This window comes from Thamnophis elegans, chromosome 8 (assembly GCF_009769535.1).
Source record: "Thamnophis elegans isolate rThaEle1 chromosome 8, rThaEle1.pri, whole genome shotgun sequence".
Lineage (NCBI taxonomy): Eukaryota > Metazoa > Chordata > Lepidosauria > Squamata > Colubridae > Thamnophis > Thamnophis elegans.
This window is the reverse complement of record NC_045548.1, coordinates 27,529,368-27,557,250: the sequence shown is the minus strand read 5'-3', so window position 1 is coordinate 27,557,250 and position 27,883 is coordinate 27,529,368. Positions and strand designations below refer to the sequence as shown.

General features: G+C 35.9%; 1 protein-coding gene across 1 annotated transcript in view; it reads right to left on the bottom strand.

Annotated features, from left to right (window-relative positions):
* Window positions 1-8,146: 8,146 nt before the first annotated feature.
* The window catches only part of MYOM1 (myomesin 1), an 83,622-nt gene continuing 63,885 nt past the window's right edge, over window positions 8,147-27,883 (bottom strand). The window contains exons 26-38 of the mRNA XM_032222248.1: window positions 24,723-24,859; window positions 22,379-22,523; window positions 20,347-20,406; window positions 20,174-20,241; window positions 19,638-19,751; window positions 16,936-17,023; window positions 15,618-15,656; window positions 15,426-15,531; window positions 14,360-14,523; window positions 12,812-12,848; window positions 11,746-11,768; window positions 11,096-11,151; window positions 8,147-8,541 (exon numbers count right to left, since the gene is read on the bottom strand). Coding sequence (XP_032078139.1) covers window positions 8,245-8,541; window positions 11,096-11,151; window positions 11,746-11,768; window positions 12,812-12,848; window positions 14,360-14,523; window positions 15,426-15,531; window positions 15,618-15,656; window positions 16,936-17,023; window positions 19,638-19,751; window positions 20,174-20,241; window positions 20,347-20,406; window positions 22,379-22,523; window positions 24,723-24,859 — 1,334 coding nt within the window. The 3' untranslated portion in view covers window positions 8,147-8,244. The remainder of the gene's footprint in view (window positions 8,542-11,095; window positions 11,152-11,745; window positions 11,769-12,811; window positions 12,849-14,359; window positions 14,524-15,425; window positions 15,532-15,617; window positions 15,657-16,935; window positions 17,024-19,637; window positions 19,752-20,173; window positions 20,242-20,346; window positions 20,407-22,378; window positions 22,524-24,722; window positions 24,860-27,883) is intronic.

The following is a 27,883-nucleotide window of genomic DNA, read 5'->3' as shown; positions in this document are numbered from 1 at the left end:
ACTCACGGAGGGGGGGGGGGGAGAAGGAGGCGGAGGGAGGGCGGGCAAGAGGGAGAAGCAGCAGTGACGCACGAGATCGCTGCGGAAATTCTCGCTCCTCCCTCTTCTGTTGGGCTAAGTTAAAACGGCAACAGGGCAGCGCGGAGTGGCGGGGGGGGGGAGGTGAATCACACGTGACGGTGGGGGGGAGGGAAAGGCCACGTTACTCGCCCTACCCACCATGGCACTTTGAGGCGACGTCTGGCGATACGTTTTAATGAGTGGGTGTGGCAACGGCCAGGAGGAGGCGCTTCCTTTTTTTCTTTCTCGAGAAAAAAAAGCTTCCTTTGAGTCATGATCTCTTGATTATAGAGGGTTTGGTAGGTGGCACCGAGCTTGGCATGAGTTCAAGGATGCTTTCCGCTCGAATATATCGTTACAAACATTACATGTAAATGAACATTCCTGCTATCTTACTAATGGGCCTCTGCCTATGGAGATTTTCAGTCATCCAGGTCATCATTATCCCAAAGGTGCTTTTTCAAAAAGCAACTGGATTTTCTTTTTCCAAAACTGGTTCTCTGTCATACATATCAAAAAATTCCCTGTGGATAAGGTCCTTCGGCTCTGATACTGAAATGTGGTTATTGTATTAGATTATGGTGCGATCTGCCTCAAGGAGATGCTTCCTCATCACAGAGATCTATTCTACCTTGACAGAGAGTCAAGTCTGTACATTCCACCATGGTACTTCTGATTAAATTTGGCACATGCTAAGCAGGGAAGAATTGTCAGTATCATACAATTATTTCCTTACAATCAGCTCTGGGTGTTTTGCTCCATTACCAGTTTGCACACAAGTGGAGCGGTATGGGCTGAGGTCAAAAGAGAGGGGAGGAATTAAGCATTTCCCCAGATAACTGATTACATTAAGGAACATAACATGGATAGAAATTGGGTTTTCCAAATAGGGATATGACTGTGAAAGTTGGCTAAAATGATTTTTGTTGTGGGAGAAAATTGTTGAGAATACCTTAGACCATGAGAAGAACAAATACTTCAGATGAAACAAACCCAAACTGCTTACTGGGACATAGGAAATACTACTATAAAAGCTAATGCTTTTGAAAACTTTGAAAACAATATGAAGATGAGATTTAAAAAATAATAATTTTAGTAGACAGTAGAAGATGAAACAACTAGATACTGTAATATCTTCTAACAGACAGTAGAAGATGAAACAACTAGATACTGTATTGCTACTGTAAAAATAAATTTACAAGAACTCAGAAAGCAGTTACTGTATTGATGGCAGATAATCCTGTCAACATAATATTAAAAGTAATTGAACCACAACAAAAACATGAAATTTTTAAAAACAGACTTTCTGTAGGAATAAACCCTCCCAATATATTTCATTCATTGTTTTATTGCAGCCTGAGAATCCCCTGATCATAAGACATTCCAATTATTTTTCTATGGTCACTATTGATAGCAGTTTCATGCCAACTTTCAAAGGTATTGGGACCAAATTCCAAATTCCTAAGGACCCAATGTGAATAATGCTGTTTATACTCTCTGATGGGTACTCTACTCTTTCTGTATTCTGATTTCCCTCCAACTTTAAAATTCTTGAATAAGGAAACTGTAAAAGGAAACATGCAATAAAGCATTGAGTTGATAATAAACAACATTTTCATGCTATTCAGTGTCCTAAATGTCACACAGTGATATAAAACTGTGTTTAATTGCTGTGTATTCAGTCTGTTTAAACAGTAGGGAGAAGAACCTTGCTTTACAAATAAGCTAAAGGAAGATTCTCTCTTGTGTTATTTATCACCATGGTGTAGTGCAACTAAATTGTTCTGCCTAACAATTGGAGGAAGAAAAATCTATCTCTTTCAGTTCCAAGCTAGGAGAAAGGCGCTGAAAATAAAATAGAGGCTGATTGGAAAGAAAGTTTATTGATGAACAGAACCACAGCGTGCAGTTCTGGGATAGCTGACCAATTGACTTGATGACTACAAGGATTTTTATACAGTTTCTGAAATGCTGCAGGGATTTGCAATATAGTGAGCCTGGTGGGGTTTTTTTTTTTGCTATTCTAATGGTGGTGGGTCAATTCCATTATGTCCTAAAAAGTCAGATCCTGTTCTTAGAATGGAAGGGGGATATAAATTTTAATCTTACCATTGGAAGTGAAGGTGTATTGTTTGTGAATAGGCTTGGGCCAAGATTTCTTAACGGGCATCTGCTGTAGGCTATTAAGAAAGACTGGGGGCTGCTTTCTGCCTCTAAGAACATGTTTTCCATTTATCTGAGAAAATTTAATATTCTACCTCTTTTAATATCCCCCAAAATATTTTTTCATTCTCTAGGAGAGGGGACTTCCTACACCATTTTAGTAGTGATATTGTCAAGTAGGTACAGGAATTAAGACTAAATACTTATTATGAATCTTAACTAGAGATGCATTATATATCTTGCCATAAAACAATATCCATCTGTGCATATAAAAAGATAAAAACATACTTTCACATACACAGCTTGCAACATCTTGATGTACAAGCTGGCTTCATAACACTAGATCAATGCATATTAATAATGTTTGCATTGTTACACCCACACTAACATCAGGAGAGAGGGGTAGTTAAATGGAATTTAGTTTCTATTCTGCTTGTACATTCATAAAGTAATCAGAAACTGAACTGGGCTGAAAGAAGCTAAACATCCCTAGGACCACATATGCCTTTGATTCATTCATCTTGAGAAAAGTGCAAATCAAAACAATATGCTGATTTTTTAAAATTTCTAGTGAAATACATTTATTTCCATAGAAAACCTAAAGGTAAAGGTTTCTCCTGTCCAGTTGTGTCCGACTCTAGGGGGCGCTCATCTTTGTTTCTTAGCCGAGAGAGCCTGCGCAGTGGGCGCATGCACATCTGGGCATGCACAGAACCTTTTGCACATGCGCAGAAGGTCTGTGATGACATCTGGGTCAGTGGGTGGAGCCTCGCATCACTGCCACTACTAGTTTGTTTGAACCAATGTGAACTGGCAGAACACCACCTCTGGTGCTTAGGTCTCAAACCCGGGCTGTCAAGATTCCCAGCTGACAAGCTCAGTGTCTTTAACCATTGAACCCTCACACCCTCTTATAGAAAACCTAGAAGCTGGTAAGAGGTTGAGCTGGAGATATCATCACATGGGCTTTCTTCTTTAGGTGAAGTGAGATATTCTAGCAGAATGTATATTCCATATATACATTGTTTAATGATCTTGTAGAATGATGAGATACCATCTTCTTCTATAGACTACATATATTACAAGTTATAGTGACTTCATCTGATGTGAGAAAAATTTCAATATCCTGATGGACAAGTGCAATACATGTTTCAGAGATATTTTCAATATATTAGCTGTGTTTACAGATGGCCAAACAGATTTCAAGGAGACAAAATAAGAATTGAAACTCTGAAGAGCAAAATGACTCACGATTAGGAAAGTGAAAGGAGAAAGTTCAGTGATTGTTGTGTAGGTATAGTAGCAGTGACCAACTCTTTGTAGATTCCTTGTGAACAGTAACGTAAGTTGTAAATTATCACTCATATATTGCATTCATTTCAAATGGATTCAAAACATTTTAAATCATGAAATGCTTTTCCTCTAGCAGGCTGTTCATATTACTGATATTTTGAAAAAAAATAATGGGGTGATTTAAGGAAAATGGCTTGCTTGAGACATTCTGAGAAAGTTTCCAAAGCACTATTCATCAGATAATATTCATGTTTGTGGCAAAAAAAAAAATAGTACAATAGTTTAAAACCACAGAGAGTTCCCAAAGTATGCGATCTCTTGCTTGTGTGCTTTTTGAAAATGAGAAAGAATGGTAGGGAATATTTTGGTCTCTGATTCCTGTCAATCCAGATACTCCAATTGCAAATACTGCGGTAAATATAAGTATGCATTATGAATACAGCATTTAGTCTCTTAGATGCAGTCATTGTTTATTGACATAGGGCAGACACGAAAAGATACCAGTTCTGAGACTGACTGAACTGCTGCCTTAATGCCTTTTTTATGGATCTGGGTCTGATGCCAGTAAAGCACTTCACATATTATTGCATAAGTTTGTAGCTCTCATACATTTAGAAAACTATTTTGAAAGAGTCCTTCTTCAATGGCTGAACCACGTATATGCCAAAGCTGGATATTTAAAGCTATGATTTATGCTGTTTCCCAGGATTTTAGCTTTCACTCGTGAAATTTTAATACATGTACTTTCTGCTTTAGGAAAATGAAAAGAATGGGGATTAGATGTGCAATTTATCTCAAGACACTTCTTTAAAAAATGAAAATACACTGTGGTACACAAGACCTGCATTAGTATTTTTTTTAGTATTATTACATCCTTGACATTCAATAAAAACAACAGCCATAATGCTTGAAACAGTATTCTGCACTGGTGAAATCTGCTAACTTGTTAGTACTGTTTGTGCAAAGATGTTGTACATGCAGATGCATTTATATTTCCTCAAAACCTCTAATTTCTTGCTGTTTGCTATTTTATGTACGGCATCCTTTTTAAAAAACAAGCATAGGCAGTATATAAGAATTTTCATTGTATTGTAGACACTTGCACACATGGTTTTGGTGGTTAGCTCTAATACCATCAATGAGCCTCTTTATTTCCAGCTCAAGTTCAACTGTGGCGTGGTTGGCAAGGAATGTGCTGCTGTTGAAACTAGGAGTTCTGCAGAAATTAAGGATATATTATTTCCTGTGTGCTTTGACTGCCAGTTCTGGGCTTTCCCTCCCCCTGCAGACTGCCATTCATAAAGCTATCCTTTCATAAGTTCATCTGAAAGAGGTCATAGAGGCATAGGTTGCTCTTGTTGGTAATCTCTGACAAGAGCATCATGGAGATAGTGCAACCATTCTCACTTTCCTTGACCTCTCGTCAGTCTTCATTACCATCAATTATAGTATCCTTTAAACCAGCTATGGAAATGGGCATCACACGTTTTTGCTGGTTTGGCTCCTTTCTCCATGGCCAATTCCAAACAATGCTAATAGGGAGGGAAAAGTCTAGCCATCAGCCACTATTTTGTGGAATTCAACAGGGCTCTCCACTCCCTTTTAATATCTACATGAAGTCGCTGAATAAGATCATCCATCACCATCGATTGAGGTATCTGCAGTACGCTGACAAGATCAAATGCTATATTTCCATGCCTGGTGACCCAAGTGATGCTATTACTGCCCTTTTGCAGTAAAAAGTTAAAGACTCTGTCATGCAACCTTAGTTTTAGAGGTTTATTGTTGAATTAGAGTTTTTATCTGTAGTTGGTCTAGTGGTTAAGACACCAGGTTAGAAATGAGAGACCACGCGTTTGAGTGCTGCCTTAGATATGAAAGTCAGTGATGACTTTGGGCCAGTAACTCTCTCTCAGTCAATCCACTTCACGGGGCTGTGGTTGTGGGGAAAATAGGAGGAGGAAGCATTAGGTATGTTCGCTGCCTTGAGTTATTTATAAAAATAATAAAGGTGGGATTAAAAACAAATAAATTAAATGTAATATTCATGTGATAATAATATTTCCTGGATGCCAAGTGCTAATTGGAGAGAATTTTGTCAAACTAACTTGAAACAACCAATTTTCACAAATTTGTCAAACCTACTTAAAAGTATCTTTCACAATAGCTCTCTATAAATACTTCTGAATTAACTTATCTATTGAGTTGAATTTGAGGTGCGGTATATTCATGAATACATCTATATAGGGTTGTTTTGGAAACAATATCAGAGTTGGGGTGGCAGTGGTGTTTTTACTTTTTTACTTTATTTTTATTTTTTTACTTTTTTTGGGGGGGGGGGGATGTTTGTTCAATTCCCAGACTAGACTATAGACTAAATATTCTTTCCAACTCCAATCAAGGATTGTGTTGTTGACTGTAGCAGTCTACATCCTCTGGAGGGGAAAGGCCAGGGTAGGGATGTAAATAAATAGCAATCAAAATGTTTGGTTTTTTAAATATGTGTTTCATTCAGGTGGTGAACTGAAAATATTACATTCTTTAAATTTTGTGCTAACAAAAAAAATCACTTAAATGGTTTTGCTAACAATTATTATGCTGATAAATGCTCCAGTTGGAACAGAGTACCAAAATAAATAAACAAATAATAAAAACTCTAGTAGTTTGGATTCAACAAGATAGATATTTGCTTAGTAATCATTGTTAGTCCTTGCACTTTTGTTAAGTACATAATAATGGAATTCAGATCATAAGGTCCAATTTATTTATTTATTTATTTGTTAAATTTGTTTGCCACCTATCTCACTGGGAGGGATATATAATAATTCAGGGATTCTATTCCTTCAGTTCAGAGAGATATTTTCGTGTTTGCATTCAGAATTAGAGAGAGAACATTCTCCACAATTCACACATACAGATATGTACATAATAAAGCCCTACTCAACATCCACACTCATATATATGTGTAACACTCACTCATTAATTAACCCTTTGAAATTATGACAGTACTGAGGACAACTTACAATGGGTCCTCATAGTTGTGGCCATCACAGGGTACTGCAGTCACATGATTGCAAGTCAGACATTTGGCAGCTGGCTCACAATTACAACATTCCAGTGTCTGTGGACAATTTGTAATTTTTACTGCTGGCTTCTGACAAAATCAGTGGGAAAGCCCAGAAGAAGTTGGATTCAAATCAGACAGCATTTGCTTAACAATAGTAAGTGGAACTGCCAGAACTGCTTAAGTCAGCACATGGTGTTGTATAACTTAGTGACAGAGTTCCCAGTCCCAGTTATGATTGGTAAGTGAGGATTATCTATACCCATATAAAGAAATATATTTCTGGCCAAATGGTTTTCTTTGCTATATTCTAATGATGATCCAAGTTTTTGCAACAGAAACTGATGGTGTTATTTTTTCTTCCAGAGAAGAGAAAATCATTGCATCTTTGCAACCACTGGCAATGAAAATACATCCATTCTGCTCAGAGGAGTGGATAATCAGTTAAATTTACCCCTTTCCCCCTCAGTAAAGAATGAGAAATTGTTGCTTATTTGTCCCTAGAAAATAATACCCAAAAGCTTTCTATTCCACTTAAAAATATTAACAAACGTAAAGTCACTGGAATGTTTAAGTAGATTTATAGTGGAGACCAAAGTGCCAGAAGTTAGTAGAAAAATAAAATATCAGAATTTCCTTTATAATTGCTGTAGTGAAGACTGGAAAAAAAGGTTATCACAAGCAAAATAAACTTAGAAGACCACTGATCTTAAATGAAAAGAATAGTAAAGTATCAGGAGGTGAATAAAAAATAAAGACAAGCTGACACCCATAGGGTGAAAGAAATAAGTTTCCTATATTTATTTGTGAATAACAAGGAATATCCAGAACTGAAATTTCCGCTGACAACAATATTAATATAGTTAATATTCATTTTCTACTACTGTGCTATAGTAAATTCAAAGATTATCAGTATAACAATTTCTAGATTCTGAATTACTAGTATTTCACTACAGTAAACCATTCTGAGTCTTTCATTTCCTTGTAGATTTATATGCAGTATACTTTTTACTCATAAACACCTGGACATTGGAGAATAGCCAACTATTTGTCACATGCACTAACTGATGATTTTGCCTCATTATGGACTGGTGAGAGGAGAAAAAAAATTAAGAAACCTTTGAATGGTCAGAATGGGAAGATGGTGGAAGAGATATGCAACTGCTTTTGTCTAACATAGTTCAAGTTTTAATATCTCAAATGAAATTAATGGAAGAATCCAGATGCAACTTATATACAGGTAAAACACAGGTAGTTCTCAAACTACAACTATTCATTTAGCTACGGCTTGAAGTTACGATGGCCTCAGAAAAAGTGACTTACAATTGTCCTCAAAGTTGCGACTGTCACATCACCCACACAATCAACAGTTGGCCTTGCAGTGTCTCGCAGTCACATGATTGCAATTTGCAACCAGGCAGCTTTCAACAAGCAGTCTCAATTGGAAAAACCAGATTGGCTTAAAAAAACACATGGCTTGTGATTCATTTAACGACCATGGTAAAATGGTTGTAAAATTGGGTCTGGTCATGTGATGACTCACTTAATGACCATATCGCTTAACAACCGAAATTCTGGTCCCAATTGTGATTGTAAGTCAAGAACTACCTGTAGTTTACACACATTATTAAGGTAGGGATAAACATGTGCCCTTAAGTTATGCTTCATGCTTTCTTTTTCTTATCTCCTTTACCAAGTTCCGGGTGTGGGATTTCAACCCCTTCCTCAGGTATGAACACGCTGACAGTGAAATCACTTGTCTCTGTACCATACTGGTTTTTTACTACAAGGCTATATTTGCCTGAATCAATCGTACTGACAGCTGTAATAGTGAAGCAGGCTTGTTTTCCTGATTCATATTTCAAGATGATATTGTCATCTGCTTTCAGGAGTCTTTCATTCTTGAGCCATGAAATCTCCGGGACAGGATTTCCCCAGACACTGCATGTAAGATTAAGTGCCTGCAGAAAACATACAAAGGATGCAAATATAAATAAATATTAAGAACTCAACAAATGCTGTCATTACCATACTTCTATTACTATCTCTTCCTCCCTCCTCCTCCTCTTCCTTTCCACTATTGCTGCTGTACTAGAAACATTTTGTGTTTGTGACTATTTTCTCTTCCTTGAGATAATCAGAAACTATATACTTGTTTTATTATAAATGTAAACACTGGAAATGCTTGAATAATTAGTCTCTTAATAGGCAACCAGCCTTGTTTATGCTCAAAGAAAGATACAGTGTCGGTAACAAAATGATCGCAAAACAGGTTTTTAATTTAAATAATATGTTTAAACTACATAAAACAACTTTTTGTAGATTGTGATAATAATGTATGCTTTATTGGTTTACTGTTAATTTGAAATTATATATATATATATATATATATATATATATATATACATACATACATATATATATATATATATATATTCAAGTCACATTGATCCTAGGAGGTTTTATGAAAAAAATGTGTGACAAATATATTGTGGCTTAGGCAACTAATTTTCAATTACTGAAAATAATTTTGAGCCAGGTCATAAACCAAACTTTAAAGACTGTTATTAGTTAATATAGTATTATCTAGATTCTCACATATACAATGTTTAAAATCTAAATAATATTAGAAGCATTCTAAACTTTTCTATAATACGAATAGCATGATCACTAAACTGAACAACAAAATATAAATTGCCTCCCCATTCTGTTCCAGTTTCTGATTTTTTTGTTAGTTATTTATAGGTTTAATAGTATACACTAGATTGACACCTCTATTGATGGGAAGAGGAAAATCTCAACAGACATGGGCATAATGATTTTAAACTCCATAGGAGTTCAATTTAAAGGCATTTAAATTGAGAAGTTTTATTTACACCCAGTCCTTCATGTAAGACATTATTAATACAAAAAAGAAAAAAGGTGAAAAGCTAGGATTACATGCCATGATTCTTAATCTCAATTGAATAATCTATGACTGTTTTTAATTTTTTAAAAAAAATTAAAGACCTGTATCTTGAACCCCGTTCATTAGTAAAAATGCAGATAATGAACAATATTTTAAAATTATTTATGAAGTTGTAAGAAGTTAGCACCCACCCCTCTCCTAGAAGAATGGAATATTCTAGGAAATATTAAAAAGGCAGAATATTATATTTCCCTGGATGAAAAATGGAGAAACATGGGTTTTTTTAAAGGCAGAAAGTACACTTAATACCCCCACCCTCCTCAATAGCCCACAGCAGAAGTCAGCACTTAAGAGATAAAGAGATGGCTAGGTCTATTCATAAGCAAATACCCTCATTCAAGATCCAAACCAGGACAAAGCCATTAAGCCATAATAGGAATTGTCCAAAGTCCCTTCATTGCATCACTCAGCAAGGTTCAACCAAGCCTGGGACACAGGCAAACTCAGCTAGGACTGCATAGCCCCATGGGAGTCTGACTGCAACCAATAGGATAAGCTCAAATTCAAAGGCCAAGACAGGGTATAAATCCCCCCTCTCTCTTCCATGTGCTCGATTGCCCACAACCTCAAACCATGTGGTCCTATCCATCATTAAAACCATATTTCCAAACAGCCTCCATGTTTTCAGTGTCTTTTTCCCCACTTGGAATTGTACTCAGATGGACATTTCTTCCAGCAATGTTATATATTACTGGCTGACTGAGGAGAAAAAAAAGTTCAAATTATAAGTAGTCCTTTATTGACTGCCTCAGACAGTGACAATTTGCAATTATAGTGGTGATGAAAAAATAACTTTGTAACCAATGAAGGCATTTATGACAACAAAAGCCTTTAGTGTGAAACTAATGAAAATCTGGTCAATTTCAGGCAGCAAATGCTAGACCTTGGTAGTGTTCTAAGCAGCTAATTAAGCTCATAGAACTAAGCTTATTAACTTGTGCTTAGCACTTTTTAGAGAAGCTCCGTGCTGCAGAGAAAAGAAGTTTTAGGCAATCTTTCTGCCCTGCAAGGGAACCAAAATAGAGGGAGGAAAAAGGTCAGACACAGGACACATAGAATGGAATTTTATCTGAATAAAAGGGCAGCAACCATTGTGGTTTTCAGTCTCTCTCTCTCTTACATGTAGTTCGTTTAATAACATTTCATTGGAACCAATTTCAATCACTAAATAAGGACTACACTATAATACCTGAGATTTTGTGGGGTAGCTTGTACCAGCACATACTTTTTTATGAACCATCGATGGAAAATTCATTTATATTGAACTAAAATTCAAGATTTCTGAAAATCAATGAGATTAGCAGCAAATGCTATGCCATAATCCTCTCTGGTGGATTATGATCTGAATTTTGTGTCCCTCCCTCTTCACTCTTTCATGAAGCTGGCTGCCTAACAAATTGAAATTATGTTCTTCATATAAAAGATGACTAGGAAATCTATTTCTTTATCAAAGTCAGGGCTTTTGGAAAATTGGAAACCTTCTTCTCTGAGAATTAAGAAAACTGCAGAATTACTTCTTTTAAATATTTCAGCTACTTTTTTTATACCTTGCCTTCCTGAATAGTGACAACATCTGGCAGACCTCCAAGTACACGAGCACGATCTGCAAAAATAAATAAATAAATAAAATGTAACATTTCTTAGAAGTTAATCTGCGTCTATGGTTTTATTTTCCCTGTAATAAGTGTTCTATCTGGCAGATAGATAAATAGTGTCTTATTTTTTTGCAAGCTGCCAATTCTTCATACAATCAGATAGTGGCTCCTAGTATTTCTGCCCTATTCGGCCTAAACATAATAACTGTTATAAAATTGCTGTTATGAGACATGTTGTTCATCTCATTAAGTGGTCAGGAATAATGGACTGTAATAGACACTCAAGGTTAACAACAAATCATATTCCAAATTGTTAATTGGTGGTGGTGGGGATTTGGGGTTGTTGAAGTTAATTAAACAATATTGCACTATAGCCATTAGATTATTTTAAGCTTGTTTGCATCACCCTTCTACTCCCTGCCTCTTTATGAGTCAATTTATATATTTGTAAATATTTGAGTGAACTGATTTAAATAATAAATTTTACCAAAGCAAGATCTCTATGAGGCAACTGTTATGAAAAACCCTAGCACCAGAAATAAATAGGAAGCGTTACATCCTATTGACAAAACAGGGACCAAATAAAAAGACAATTCACTTACTTTTTTCTGCAATAGCAGCTGTTCTGTAATGGAGAAAGACAGAAAGAAATCTCAGTTTTATTAAGGCACAGTGATGGAAAAGCTATACTATGTGCAACTTTAAATAGCTGAAGAAAGTCATTATGTATAATATCTCACTTTGTTAATTATTTTTTTTCTACAATATTTCAGCATCAGCCCTCAAAATAATAATGAAACTATTTTCAATAAACAAAGCACTAGTTTTTCATCTTTTGAATATATAATGATAATAGCTAGATATTTTGTGTCATATGGTGGGTTGCTGGAGGAAAAGTCATCTTCCATTTGTTCTGGATGTAGATTTCCATTCAACTAACTATTCAGTAAGAAATAGTACTGAACTACTATTTGGAAAAAGGAGAAGAGATAAATTCCCACTATGTTTTGAACTTATCTATTGTATTTCAATTAAAACAGGTAGTGTTTAAATTACAAAAATATTGAAAGTAACCTACCATTAGAACAAAGTTTCACAAATTGATAGTTAAGCTAGATAATAAGAAGGTTTAAGGCAGATGTGTCAAACTCAAGGCCCATGGGCCAGATCTGGCCCATGGAGTGCTTAGATCTGGCCCATGGGGCCAGCCTGGAAATATCAAATGACCGGCTTGCGGTACCTCTCCTGGCCAAAATGGGCCATGGGGTCCCCACGGGGGGGGGGGACATGAGGCTCCCATACAGTCCATTTTCAGTCTTCATTGCCTCCTGCAGCACTCTGCCAACCAAAAATGGGCCATGAGGGGACATCATCCGTTCCCCCAACACCTGATAATGGCCGGCAGGGTGCTGCAGGAGGCATCCATCCAGACTCTTCTCCCCTCTCCCTTCCCCCCACTGCCCAGTGGAAGAGATGCTGATCTAGCCCTCGAAGATATCCAGTTTGACACCCCTGGTTTAAGGTTACCAGGTCTGGATTGCTGTCATTTGGATTATTCCTGGATGAAAACAGATGTGGAAAACTCTATATATTGTCAAAGGTTTGCAATCCAGATATGGTAGCCTAATTAAAACAGAAAAATATATTTTACTTAAACTATATACTTACTTTAATCTTTGGAATTCAGCAAAAGCATCATCAAATGCTTAATAAAATAAGAAAAAAGGTTATATTGATAGTATTCTTTATAAAGTCAATTTATGCTATTATTCAGCTTTTTCTGTAATGTATTGGAACATAAAGTCATGCTATACAAGTGATACAAATTATATTCCTATATTAAGTGTCTTATTAATTATATTTAGTATATAATTATATTTATTATTATATTTATAATTATTAATTATAAATGGTATATATATATATATATATATATATATATATATATATGCAGTATATCCTATACTATATGTATATTCTAAATTCTAAAGAATTTTAGGACAGTGGTACCCTCTAACGTTGATAAGAGTTTTTTTTAGGTAATAATAGATGTCTGGCCTAGGGACTGCTAAAAATCAAGCAGTGTGCAAGTACATGAATCAACTATCAGAATGTATTTTTTCTTTAACAAGAAGAAATATATGCTACACCACATACTGTTTCAATTCAAGGTGACATTAACTTTATGCTTTACAAACTGAATTCCAATGCTCATAAATCACTCAGAGTTATTGCTTCACAAATACCATATGTAGAAGTTTGATCTGCAAGATATGTTCAGATCTTTCACACAGAGATGATCAAAACATGAAAACAAATCAATACGTGAGGCATAATCTTTTCTCTCTTTTATTCATATACTGTATTCAGTACAATGAATGTGCACAATTAGTCTTAAAGGAATTTGTGAGATAAATCCTTGTGGCAAACATCTAAGGAAGTATCCTTAATCTATTTGTTAAGTACAGACTAATAACATTAGTCTTCTATTATTATTAATAATAATACTATTATTATTGGTATTCTAAGCTAAGACTGCTATCAATAACTATGTTCTAGTTATGTTAAATAGGGTGAATCTAAAACAGTAAATTTGTACATATTTTAATCAGTTGTTTTAATATGTTTGCATACTGATGTTTAACAAACATAACATTAAAAACAGTAAACTAAGGCATCAAGTTTAAATGTAAGACACAAACTGCCAACCACAAACTCAGCAGTTCTTCATAAACCTCACCTGAGGAGCAACAGTTACTGAGGTCATCTTACAGTTCAAAATTTAAATTATAACAACCCTGGCCAGCCTCTCAGAGCTTTCTAAGTAGCTGAAAGTTATTGTAAAATCATAAAACTAGAAGAGCAAGAGATGCTATCACTTATAGTTTTCTATTAACATTCTGGTGATTTTTCCCCCCTGAATTATGTTGATGTAGTAGTAAAAGCCTCTGAGAGGGAATCTCCTGCAGTAGGGAACACATTTTGGTGTTTTGAACATAATATACATCTAGAATACCAGAATAATTTCCTGTTGCATGTGATTTTGTCCAGAATGTTTTCAGACCATTCCCACAAAGACCCAGAACACTGTGGTTTGAAATAAAAAGGAAGAAGCTGGAGTCTTATTGAACACTGTATTCCTGGAACTCTATACACTGTATATCCCAAATTAAAACTTAGTTATTTCATATCACTAATTAAAATTTAATTATTTACCTTGTCCAGAAAGATCCACCATTTTTGTATGTGTAGTTTTACCATCAAACAGCTCCAATATATATTTGCCCTTATCATTTGTTGTTGGTTCATTAATTTGCAACCAGATTTGGTTTCCTGTAACACCAGTCTTAACTCTTTCTGTGTACTTAATTTTGACTTCACTAAAAATAAAAATGCAATATAGACTTTATATATAAATAACACAAATAATAACTCATATGCATTTATATAATTGAAACAAATGTATGAATAAAGAATAAAATTTGTAGCTCAGGGTCAAAATGAGGAGTCTGCATGAAAACAACCAAGCTCAGAGAACATCAAAGACCGCTAAAATGAATGTATATAATTATTACAAGTTTTATTACAGAGATAATATAAATAATAATTTTGTATGCGTTGGGATCCGAATAGATGTTTTATAATTATGTGAGAATTGGAGATTTCTATTCTACATATATTTTCTTTCACTTAATTATGTTCCAGAAGAGTTTTTCCAAGTGTACTTGAACTTCAGCTTCTACTATACTGCACATGAACATTAAAATAAAAATGATTATGGAAAGTGTCTTTTTAGATCATTGTAGTGCTATTGTTAGGGTTTCCATGAAAGTTTCTCTTAAACCTTCTCTCATTGATATCACACAGAGAATTTGCAACTCTATTTCCAGAACAGTTATTGTGTAGGCAAAATAGTCATTAGAACTGCAATGCATAGAATAAGAGTTAGTCCTCCATGGTTCCAGTTCCAAATTTGAAGAATGAAGGATATTGTTAAAGCTTAAAAATATGTTAAGTGCATGTGCATATATGAAATAAGTTTGCTCAACTTCCCCAAGAACTGGGGTATTTTAAGAGTGTAGCCCTTATCAACAATTGGTTGTCTTTGGGAGAAGAAGGTCCACACCATTTTTATACCTTTCCCAAACTTTAAGGGAAGTTTTCTGTCCCTCATTTTTTGAACCTGAAAATGAATCAGTATAAACATGCCCTACATTTCAACATGTATAGAATTATTCCTGTTGAATGAGGTAAGCAACACTGGCAAGGTTTCTTCACTTACTTGTGTGACCAACCCACTCTCAGATCTTCCAAGTAGTAGTTAACAAAGGAGTATAGTCTGATGCCCTCTGCTGTGCTTTGAATTTTCAGATCAGTTGCAGATAAAGCTGAAAAACAACATAAGTTTTTAAAGACTTACAGTCATTCATATAGTATACAAATGAATCATTCATTAGGAGGAATTAATACTCACCAATCTTTCTGCAAACTTCTGTCATCAAATCTGTAAAAGCTGTGGAAACAAATCCAGAGAAATACTCAGTGCTCTGAGAACATATATTCCTGGTTACCATTGAATATTGCCCTGAGGTCCATTGATTGAGGTAGGAAATTTAAATTTGTTTTTGAAATATGTTAGCATGTGTTTGATTGACTACAGGCTTGCTTTAATGGCATTTAAATCCCTCTATTTTTTATTTGACCTCAAATCTTTTAAAAACATTTTATTTTTTTCTCTCTCTTCCCCTTTCTGTTTCTTCAATAATCAAGGATGACTTTGAAAGCAGGATATAAAATAAATCAATATCAGAGTTAAAATTGTTGTTGCTGCTACTATAAATAGCTGGATGGATTTATACTGAGAAAGGCCATGATGTACATATAGGGATCAAGGCCTCTGTCTGCTAATGGTTTTAAAGGTCAAGGTGAACACTTTGAATTGTGCCCAGAAGATTGGTAGCCAATACAGAATATGCAGTTTAGGCATTACATAATCTTTATATCTTGAAGCTTCCAGCAGTTTAGCTATTTCATTTTACACCCAATTGGAATTTCAGGACACTTTTCAAATAAAGCCCATATCCCAGAAATCTGGGAGTTGAAGTCCACATATCTTAAAGTTGCCAAGCTTGAAAAACACTATTCTATACTAAGTGAACTAATACTGAATGTTAAGTTAACTTGAAATATCATTCAATTTTGCAAATAGCTGCTTGGGAGAATAGCACTGTGACATGATTATGAAGTTTTAGGACTGAAGATCTTCTGTACTGTTGTAAACTGGATTAATAGTGCTAGCAGTATCCAGTGCAATAATAGATTTAAATCTGAATATCCTCATCAAAACACAGGTTATCTAGACTGTTTCTTGAAGCCACTGGTGGCATCAGCATTATTTTCCTACTATTGTAACAGAATTCAAAACAAAAAATATTTTGCTTAGACATTAACAGTTTTATAGTAAGTGATCATTAATCCATACACAAAGCAATTTTAGTGTTCGCAGTCTATTCAGTGACTTTAGATAAGAAAAACAAACTCTCTTTTAATAGGTACATCTACGCTAATCTCAGTCTTAATTATAGCTATCATGAGGCACCAGGTCTTTGGAACAGAGATAATCTATCTTTCTTATTCTATCACTCAGAAGTGCTGATCTAGATTGAACTAGAATACAGTAGTGATGTCTATTCAGAAAATTTCCCACTAAGCAAGGAATAAGTCATTGAGGATTATATTCATATGTGCATTTGCAGGATTAGCCTACATATTATTTTTCAGAGCACTCTTACCTCCTTCCACAAGCTTCAATATACTTTTGTCCTTTCCTCTTTCATCTTTCAGTATCACTTCATATATACCAGCATCCTTCTTAGAAAACTGAACAAAATAAAATTCATCAAAATATTTGAAACATTTTGTATTTCCTACAAGTAATTTCTATAGCATGAAGGTGTGGAATCTTGAGACTGAGAGGTAAGGGCAAAAGGGGAAAAGCTGCAAATTTTAAAAGGAACACCGAAGCTTAAATTTAAAAAAAGTTATGTTCTCTGTAGAAGAGACATTATGTATAAGGGCCTGAACATAGAAAATAGAAATTAATCTTCTAGCTTTTATCTGTATTATATTTTATTGTAGCTACAGGAGTTAATGCAGGGGTGAAGTCTGTTACTGATTTGTTTCACGTGTGCATGTGCACAGTTGATTGTCAGAACGTAAAAAAATGCTACCAGTTCTGTTAGGTTGGGTAACGGATAGGCACACACAGGCTAACAGTAACAACAGCTCTTTATTGCATACAACAAGTGAGAACAATCCAGCTAAGGTTGAGTCTGACAGCAATCCTTTTAAACCTCTGTTCCCGTTGGACCGGTGCCAAAGATGTCCTTAAAGATGGCCTCAGCGCCGTCGCCCTTCAAGGAGTTGATCCCAGTCACTTCTAGGCCCAGGGCTTGGAACCAATCAAGCCCTAGCAGGCTTGCAGGTTGCCGCTGAGCACTGTCACGGGGAGTTTTCTGCTGAATTGCTTGAAGTTCACCTGGAAGGTGCCTTGGCCCATGATGGGGACCCGGTTCCCCTGGTAATCACGCAGGCAGATGTCGGGGGTGCGTAAGTGCTGCTTCTATAGGCTCGGGATACCCTGCTTAAGGGCCCACTATGGTATGATAGTTAATGACCCAGTGTTGATCTCCATCTCACATGTCCTTGATGAGGACAGTGATCTTCAGCTTTTTTGGCCGCCTAGAGCAGACTTGTCCTATTGACGTATGGTAGGTGACTCTATTGTCCCCCTCTGAGCGCTGTGATGGCTTCTGCCAGGCCCCTGTTGGCGGCTAGGTTGGGCCTCTGTTGGCGGCTAGGTGTATTTTTAGGCTGCCAGGTGGTGGCAGGGAATTTGCTCCAGCACACCTTGGCGCTGTGCCCCATTCACCTGCAACGCTGGCAGGTTGCGTCGTGGAAACAGCAAGCCAATCTTGCATGGTCTCCTCCATAGCTAGCACAGAGCGGGAGACATGGTTTGAATCTGTGCACCAGCTGGGCGCAGCTACTGTGCATGTGGCAGCTGTCATCTTCCTCACCTTCTGAGCTCTTGGGTTCTGCCGCCTCGTGATGTACGTGTGTATTTTTCCGTGGTGTGCTTTGGCGCTGCAGTGCCTCAGTCAATTTGGCGGCTGATTCAGACGCCCTGGCTCATCTAATGCGATCTGCAGAGTGAGGTTAGATTTAGCGAGTAACCTTCTCTGCAGGGTAATGTCCCGTACGCCGCAAATTATGCGGTCCAGAATCAGCTTGTCCATGTCTCGGAGTTCACAGTACACGACTGCCTTGCGAAGTGCCACCACGTATTCGTTAATTGACTCGCCCTCCTTCTGGTTCCATATGTTGAACTCATGCCAGCGAACGTGCTTGGATGATTTGGGCGCATAGTGGGTCTTAAGTGTTTGCTGTAGCGTGGACCAGGGAACTGCTTGAAGCGGTGTTGGCTCAGAAAGGTTTTTCGTTGTCTCGAACACTTCCCGGCCACAATATCTGAGGAACATGTTTTTCTTACAGCCTTCAGGAACGCCCATGAGGTCATTTGCCTCGAGGAAGCAGTGAAATCGTAGCATGTACAATTCCCAGTGCTCGGTGACTGGATCATACGGAGCTGGTGGGGCGTGCATAGCCATTTTGCGTACAGAGGGTGATGCAAGTTTGCCATTCAAAAATGGCTGCTTGATGCCGCGCCGAGGCTCCAGGCTGAATGTACTTGCTGGAGTTCTACACTCTTTTTGGTTTGCCTAGCTGCCTTCCAATCCCACCTTCGTCGCCAGTGTTAGGTTGGGTAATGGATAGGCACACACAGGCTAACAGTAACAACAGCTCTTTATTGCATACAACAAGTGAGAACAATACAGCGAAGGTTGAGTCTGACAGCAGCCCTTTTATAGGGACCTGTCAGCCCCTTCGACCAATAGGATTAAACCTATGTTCCCACCGGAACAGAGGACCCTGGTGGAAACCACTGTAGATAGGGTGAATATCTAACAAGTTCGGATGAATTGGTAGCATTTTTTTTACTATCAGTTTGGGCAAACTGGTAGCATTTTTTACTACTGGTTCGGGCGAACCAGATGAACCAGTAATATTTCTCCCCTGAGTAAATGACATATCAATCTGTTAAGAAAACAGATAAATCACTTTCTCAAAAGAGCTTTCCATATTTTTCTAGAGGAAAATGAGAGTGTGTTAAAACACACAACTATTCATATGGTCGTAACAAACACATTTTGTTATACTTTCTTTCTACCATCTTATTTGTTCTATGTTTCAGACATGGAATTGTCTTTTGTAACTAAGCTTGTATTAGCCGCAGCATCTGAAAAACAAGGCCTTTATGCAAAAAGGAGACGGCTAAAGTAAAGAAAGAACTAGAGATCATCGGTTATCTAAAATGTCTGCAAGTTTAGAAATGTTGTCACCTGTAAAGCAGCTCTCAAGGGAGCTCACTCACCTCTGTTATCAGCAGAGTACATACACCATCCTGAAAATCATGCTTTTCATCAACCATTATCTCTCTGTCATCTTTGTACCAAATAACATGTGTTTCTTTTTTAATGTTAGCAACCTAGAAAGAAAGTATTATTTGTATTAATAACGAACTCCAATAATCTGGGTAGGAAAGAATCATCTTAGTAAACTATGCGTTGGGTAAAGAAGAAACATTCAAGTTTGCTTAATCAGTTTTTTGCATTTTTCCCCTCAAGGAAGCATCTTCTATTCTTTTTGTAAAAGGAAAGATCACGGCTCAAATAGTAACTTTTTTATAATGAAGTAAAGAGCTACAGTACTCAAACTTTGAGGCCATTTCAGGTCTGGAACAACACAATGTATAAATAATGTTTGTGAAGATTGATTCTGTGGTTATTATTTACCATTAGATCTCAAAATAAGCAATTCAAGACAGTAGAATACTTGAAATGTATTTTATCATTAAGAAGGCTTTCCCCTCACAACACTAACAAAGCCAAAATCTTTGCTGTTCTTTACCTTGCATTTCAATAATACATTACATTCAGGGGTAACTTCCCATCCAAGATATTCAACAAAATGTGGACCTGTTTGAAATAATATGCAAAATAAATACCTTCAAAAATAAAAATTCAGTCAACTGAATTAAGTTTAAAATATTTTTCTCCATTTTGTATTATGTAATATGTTACCTTGCTTCCTGAACCATTCTTGCCTTTGAAAATCTGCTTCTTTCTGTAATTTCTGGAACACTAGCAATTAAAAAGAATAAATACACCCAAATCAAAACAATTGAACGATTTAATCATATAAAGTCAAAACAAATACTTTCACAAATGTATAGATAAGTACAGAGAACAATATAGCTTATGAAAGACTACTGCATATATATGAAATGAAAAGATAATGTTCCATTAAGTTACACTGTATAGCTAACCAGACTTCTTCATATTCATCAGAAGAAATTAAAATAGAGGTAGCCATCTTTTAGCAAGTCCCTCATTTAATAAGAGGGATAAAAAAGTAATTTTAAGGTCAATTCTGACATTTATTACTTCAAAGGCGTGTAAAGCAAAGGAAAATTGAAGTATCATAAGCACAATTGCAGTTTCATTTAGTGACTTAATAACTGAGTTGCTGGCCCAGAATTGTGATTGCTAAATGAAGAGTATCTGTACACCTTGAATCTTTCTTTTTTAAAGCTTATCATCAAAATATTGTTTTTAACACAGCACCTAATCCAGATTCTGATGGAAATGATTTTAAAACTTTTAATGTACAACTGAAATGCTTCCTCCTCCTGCAAACACTAGACAGTTATGTTTTGTCTCTTAAATTTCCTGTTCATAACTTGTTTTGTAATATAGGAAGCTACTGTTTGAACAGATCCAACTGAAAATGAGGAACTAGATGTAAATATCTTTTGATCCTAACCTATAAATACATTTTCAGCATTTATGGATTACTTTCTATAAGTACTTATTAGTAAATGATCATCATTATATAGATTAGAATCATTATTAACATATATGTGTTTGTTTTTTGAATTCAGCTAAAGTCAATCTAATTTGGATGGATTTCATAGATTTATGAAAAGAAATTTAACTCTTCTAAAATAGACTGAATCCAGATATATAATCCTTATAAAACTTTACTACTATTGACACATTTGATGGGACATTGAAATGATGAGAGCAGAAATTTGTGATAACTATTACAATGAATGAATTTTAGCAGGCCTATCAAACACAGTTCTTTTTAGGAAGAATATTAAATAATATCAAATGAGTGTGTTCTAACATTTAAAGTTCCCATAATTTTTTTAATTTTCAGGAACAAAAGAAGAAAAAGATTTCTGAGATTTGAGAAGTTATACGATTGGTTGAGAAATATTTGCTGGTGGATTCTTTCCACTTTTGCAATACATCAATTGCTTTCTGCTCATTTAGAAATAGCACATTTATGCAATAGCACAATTGCATACATGTGTTATTTCTAAATGAGCAGAAAACAAAAGAAACAAGTTGTTTTTATTGATCAATTTCTGGAAGTTGAATTGGCTAAAAAGGAGTTCATATTCCTGTAAATTGAATGTAATTATATATATAAAAAAACAAATATAAAGATGTTGCTGCTTCTTGATCTTAAATGCTATTTAGTGGGAGAGTTATATTTTTGAACCAAGATTCAGATCTTGAATAAAATAAAGAATAAAAAAGGTTGGATGAAAGTGGCTCTAAATCTCTTTGAGTTAAAGCAGACTGTTTTCTGAATCACTCTGAATACAAACTAAATCTTGTAGACTGCATACATTCCTTCAATAATAATTATTTTTTATGGAGCGTCTCAGTGATCCGGGTCATGGTTGTCCCAAAGGTGCTTTTTAAAGAGGCAACTGGACTTTCTGGTTTTTCTTTGAAGACGTTTCGCTTCTCATCCAAGAAACTTCTCAGCTGAGGATGAGAAACGAAATGTTTTCAAAGAAAAGCGAAATGTTTTCAAAGAAAAATCAGAAAGTCCAGTCGCCTCTTAAAAAAATACTTTTGAGACAATTATTTTTCTTATTTATTCCTCTAATTAAACACAGAATGAATTAACTAAATAAGGATCCGAAAAGATAGGACATCAACATTATTCCAAGTTTATCAAGTATTTCAGTGTTTTCAACTAATAAACTTTAGACTATAGTCTTTTTAAAAAGAAAAATAAATTAGAGGGTCTTACCATCACCAATTAGCACCAAACTGGATTGATTGGTTGCTTTTCCATCTTGAAGTTGAAAGGTATACGTACCTTCATCCGCATCATCAAGTTTATCCATAAACATTTCAATCATACCAGAATTATGATCAATCTTCATCTTGTATTTCTTTAATAACAAAGTTTAAAAGAGAAATTTCATTTTCCAATCTGGAAATATATTTTTTTCTGAGCCTTCAAACAGTTTGATAGCAATTTCCAAAGATGTTAAAACGTAATGTAATTGCTCCATTTCATAACCACATTGACTTGGCTTTGGGCACATGTGCACATTTCTCCTGAATGAAACTCAGGAAAAACAAATTGGTAAATAAACACAAGTATGCATAGCACTAAGTGACCAGCTATCATGCCAACCTGAAAGTAACTCTCCTTATAAAACTTAAAATAAAAGGTTGAGTAAATAAACATAAAGGACATTGAAACAGAGGAAAACAATCTATCTAAAATGCAGAAGGAGGAGCAGGAAGAGATTCTGAATTTGATCCAGTGGCAAGGCAGCATTTGTGTTACTCCTTCAGATATTCTTGGGTATATGAACCACAGTGATGATCCTGGTTACCCTCAATTTCAAAGTCCCTCTCTCCTAACCATTTCTCTTAACTACTCTTGCAGTGCTATCCATCACCACAAAAATTAAAAAAAAACCAGTTTAACAATAAAAAACAATAATATAAAAAGCTTTTCTGACTAGAAAAGCAATTTACTGTCAAACAATGGGATATAAATTTAGAAATAAAAAGTTTAGTGGTGTATGAAGAATAAGTAATAACTGTTTGCCAGTAATATCTGATAGAAGAGATAGGAAATGGTTATAGTAAAGAACTGTGGAAAGAAAGAAAAGAAAAAAATGCATCTTGAGCCTGTGTCAAACACCCACCAGGGCCACACCCACCCCGGGCCTCCAAGGTCAAACACAACCCTGATGTGGCCCTCAGTGAAATCGAATTTGACAGCCCTAAGGCTGTCTTCCCCTAAACCTACCCCATGACCTTTGTCCTCTGTGATTGCAGGGGATGAAAAAGAAATGAGCATAGCAGTTTCCAGTTGTTTTGGGAACAATTCCACTTTGTACTTGGCTCTGGATATGGAGGACAGAATAGGAAATCAGGTGTCTCTAGTTCAAACACAGTATCAGACTAAATGGTATCACCCAAATTAGATTTATAGATGTATCAACAGCGGGTCCAATGCTGATATTGTGTGTGGTGGAAAAAGTATGAAAGACAAACCTCACAATGTCACAGTAAAATCCAAATTGATATATTTTCATATATTTGTGTTTTTGATTTTATTTATGATAATAGCTGATAACCAGGAGTTGCCCGGGTATTTATTTATAGGAGGGAAATGTCCAGATCAAACGTAATTCCTAATGTTGGATTATCCTCCTTACCGGAGGGAGCCCCCTTGTAGAGTAATGTAAAGCCATTACCATGGCAACTCCACTGCACTGTACAATAGAAGCCATTTTATGGCAGTACGGTAGAAGCCATTTTAAGGCACAACAGACTGTATCTTAACAGAACACTTACTCTGAGGGGTGTTAAGGGTGTCTTACCCCCACAGTTTTTTTCCCAGAGAGTAAGTCATCTGTGTACCAAGTTTGCTTGAAATTGCTTGAGGCATTCCAGAGTTATGCTGGAACATACACACACACATACGAACAGCCATATATATATATATATATATATATATATATATATATATATATATATATATATATATGATTAAAGGCCATAATAGTTTAATTATAGCCTATTCTTCTAATATTGTACCTAGCCTATCATGAATCACAAGTATAAAAATATAGGGTAAAATAAAATATACACTACAATAAAATATACAATATTCAACAATATAGGTAGTCCTGAACATATGACCGCAATTAAGTCCAAAATTTCTGTTGTTAAGTTAAACATTTGTAAAGTGAGTTTTGTCACGTTTTACAGCCTTTTTTTGCCACAGATAACTTAGTAACCCGGTTGTTAAGTGAATCTGACTTTCACATTAACTTTGCTTGTGAGAAGGTTGCAAAAAGGGATCATATGACCTTGGGACACAGCAATGGTCAAAATATGAAACAGTTTCCAAGGGTCTGGATTTTGATCACATGATCATGGGAATGTTGCAAAAGTGGTAACTGTGAAAAATGGTCATAAGTTACATTTTTCAGTACCGCTGTAATTTTGAAAGGTCACTAAATGAAGTGTTGTAAGTTAAGGACTACCTGTATGTTTGAATTTTTAATTTTAATATTCAGTAATAGCAAGCAATCATTTTCTGATAGGAGCAATCATTAGCTTACCTCTCCATTGAAAATTTCTTTATCATTAAATACAAAGTTGACTTTGGCATTATTAGACAATTTCTCAGCTTGCAGCCAGAATCGCACCTGACCCTTCTCCAAAATTTCAACTGCCAATTCAGACTTAAGAGGAACAACTGCAATAAAGAAAAATAATGTCAAAAAGAATTTTCATTTTGTTTATAAACATGCTGTTTATACAACATGCTTGGACAATTTCCTATTGAATGGCTATCTGAAAATGTATGCTTTTTTCCTGTATATCTTCTTTGATGCAATGATTTAATTGCACTAAATAGTTCTGTTTGAGAGATAGAATTTTTTCATCTGCTATGATTTATCTGCAGATAATTCTTGAAATAGATGATGCTTGATTCTAACATACAATATAACGTAATTCAAATAAGTGGGTAAACAAGTATATATACTATTTGGAATCCATATACTTGTTTTATAAGTAAAAGATGGCAATTACATATCTTGCAGAACTAACAGATGTTTCTTTCCTGAATTTTGTATACTCTAATTTTATTAGATATGTGAGATTTGCTTTTGCTATTAGTGTCAGAATTATTTTTGCAATCCTGTAAAAATTATAGGTTTAGTAAATTAACAAGATTGTATGGTAATAAGTCTCTAATAAATATGTGTATGCCTTTGCATGTTTCCCCTATACCTAGATACATCATGCAAACAGTATACTGTATATTTCACAAATATGAGATATATGTGAAGTTATTGTTTGTAAGATTCCCAGTTAGACCGGCAAACCCACAGTTTATACATAGAAGGATGTGACACTGCCCTTCAATCATGATTTTGTTGCTTCTACTCTTATTTGTTGCAAGCAGAGCCAAATCAAACAGCTCTTTCAGACACATTTCCCCTTTTTCTATTCACAATGATAGTAATGTTGCTGAATTTGCTATTGCAGAACTTTCCTGTGCAAATTATCTCCCTGGTAAAATATGCAGAGGCTAACAGAGATGATGAAACATGCATGGGAATGTCACAACAAAAGTTCTGCTTAAATCACAACAGGATTGGGCACATTTTACCAATTCTCTCCTGTTGTTCACCTCTCTCTGGAATCCCATGCTATAGATGTCAATATCAGTAACTATTATTGATCTATACCAGTGATAATGTCTTCAGGATTACATACTGCACTTTCTGAATTCACAGCTGCTGCTACTTCCTTCTCTTACACTCTACTGACCATTATTCCTCTGTAGCTCCTCCTTTTAAGCAGGTTTAAAAATGACATCTGCCATGTTCTTCATAAACTAGGAGTAATGCAGGTACTAAAGGACTATGACACTTGTAATGTGTTATTTTGAGGAGGGACCTTTTTTCTAAAGCAACACTGATGGGAAAAAATAATCCTGAAAAACTACATGGAAGCATCATGACTACTCTTCTCTGGTAGGAAATGTAATATAAGGTTTACATGCAGAAATGATGGAATTGGTGCAGGAGCAATGATCTGTGGTTCTTCCCAATTCACCATTTGAATAACTCTGTTATTCTGGTCTTGCTGAAGAAAGTCTTGTAGTTGTTGATAACTTATTCTCAAAAATAAATCCTCCATGCTCACTTTATCAAACATCCCAGATGATAGCTTAAAATAGATCTATACTAGTCTCCCTTTATTTCTTTGTTGGTAAAATATCAATTCAACACAAAAAGCAACTGCCTCAGTGGTGGTTTGCAAAGTGAAAGTGACTGCCTCAGTGGTGGGTTGCAGGCGGTACACCCCAGTAAGGGCGTACCGGAGCCTGCCCGAAGCATCGGGTACAGTTCCAGTATGGTGCTTCGGTGGGCCCACCTGCCAGCCCGAGCTCCTTACCTGTCTTTTAAAGCCTTTGGCACTTCTGCGCCGAGCAGCTGGAGCATTGCAAAGGCTTGCATAAGCATCGCTGGCAGGTGTGACGCATGTGCGCACTGTGCGCATGTGCACATGTGCTGCGTGCGTCCATGTGGATGACGCTGGGCCCATTCCAACCGTACCGGTTGGAACAGGACCTGGAACCCACCACTGGACTGCCTGCGAAGGCTCCTGGATTGGGGCTGAAAGGCGAAAGCGGAAGCAGTATGCTCCATCCCATATTTGGATAGACCAGGTTTCCCTGACAGACTGGTCTCAATAGAAAAAAAAAACATTTCATCCCAGATAAGTTTAAATTAATGTTGAAATACATTTAGTCTGAAACATAATGAAACCTATTTACTTTATAGTCAATAACATTATGGCACAGCAATGTAAATTGTATAAACTTGTTTAATCTGTAACATTATTTCACATCCCCAGCAGGATATAAGAAGAGGGGTATTTTGCAGAAGTAGAACAGCATAAACGGTCCCCAAATTTAGATTCTGTCTGGCATCACATCTCCTTGGAAACTGCAGCACAGCCCAAGGAATCTGCTGCAATAGCTCTGTTGCAAAAGGATCCAAGGTACTCAGGAAATAGGACAGATAATCACTTAATTTTGGTTTTCTGTTCCTTGTGATCCTTTAGAGCAGGAATACAAACTACAATGGCAAATGGTAACCTAACGTGTTCTTTCCTTTGCATAAGAACCATGAGAAGAATGGGAGAGCCTGAAAAATTCATTGCAAGAAAACAAGGTACTTTGCATCTGATCTGAAATCTACTTGTGAAAGAAGATTCAATCCTATCATCTCATGTAACTTCTAAATCCAATCAACTGTAAAGCCACGTGTGCTAGTACTTACATCAGTCCATACTATAAAAAAAGACTGTTATTTTACTTGTCGTTTACTGTCAGAACTGTGGCAATTTTAAGCTCTTATATATAATTAGCTCTGAATATTTTAGGCTAAAATAGAACAGAAAGGAAGCCTAAAATCCAGAATTAGAATGGAAAACACTTAAAACTACTGAAAGTGGCAACCTGTTCTACCATAAAGCATAAAATAAACAAGATACAAAATATATTAAACATTATTTTAAAATGGTAAGACAAAGAAGGTTGATTCTTAATACTCTTTGGGACATCTAAATATATTTGCTAAAAACATCTGAAGGCATTCTGAGTAATCAAAGTACCAGTCTCCAAGGTTCAGAAAAGGCATTGCTATCTGTGGGATCAGACATTCAGAACATAAGAATCTGTCAGCAACAGGACCTCCACTTT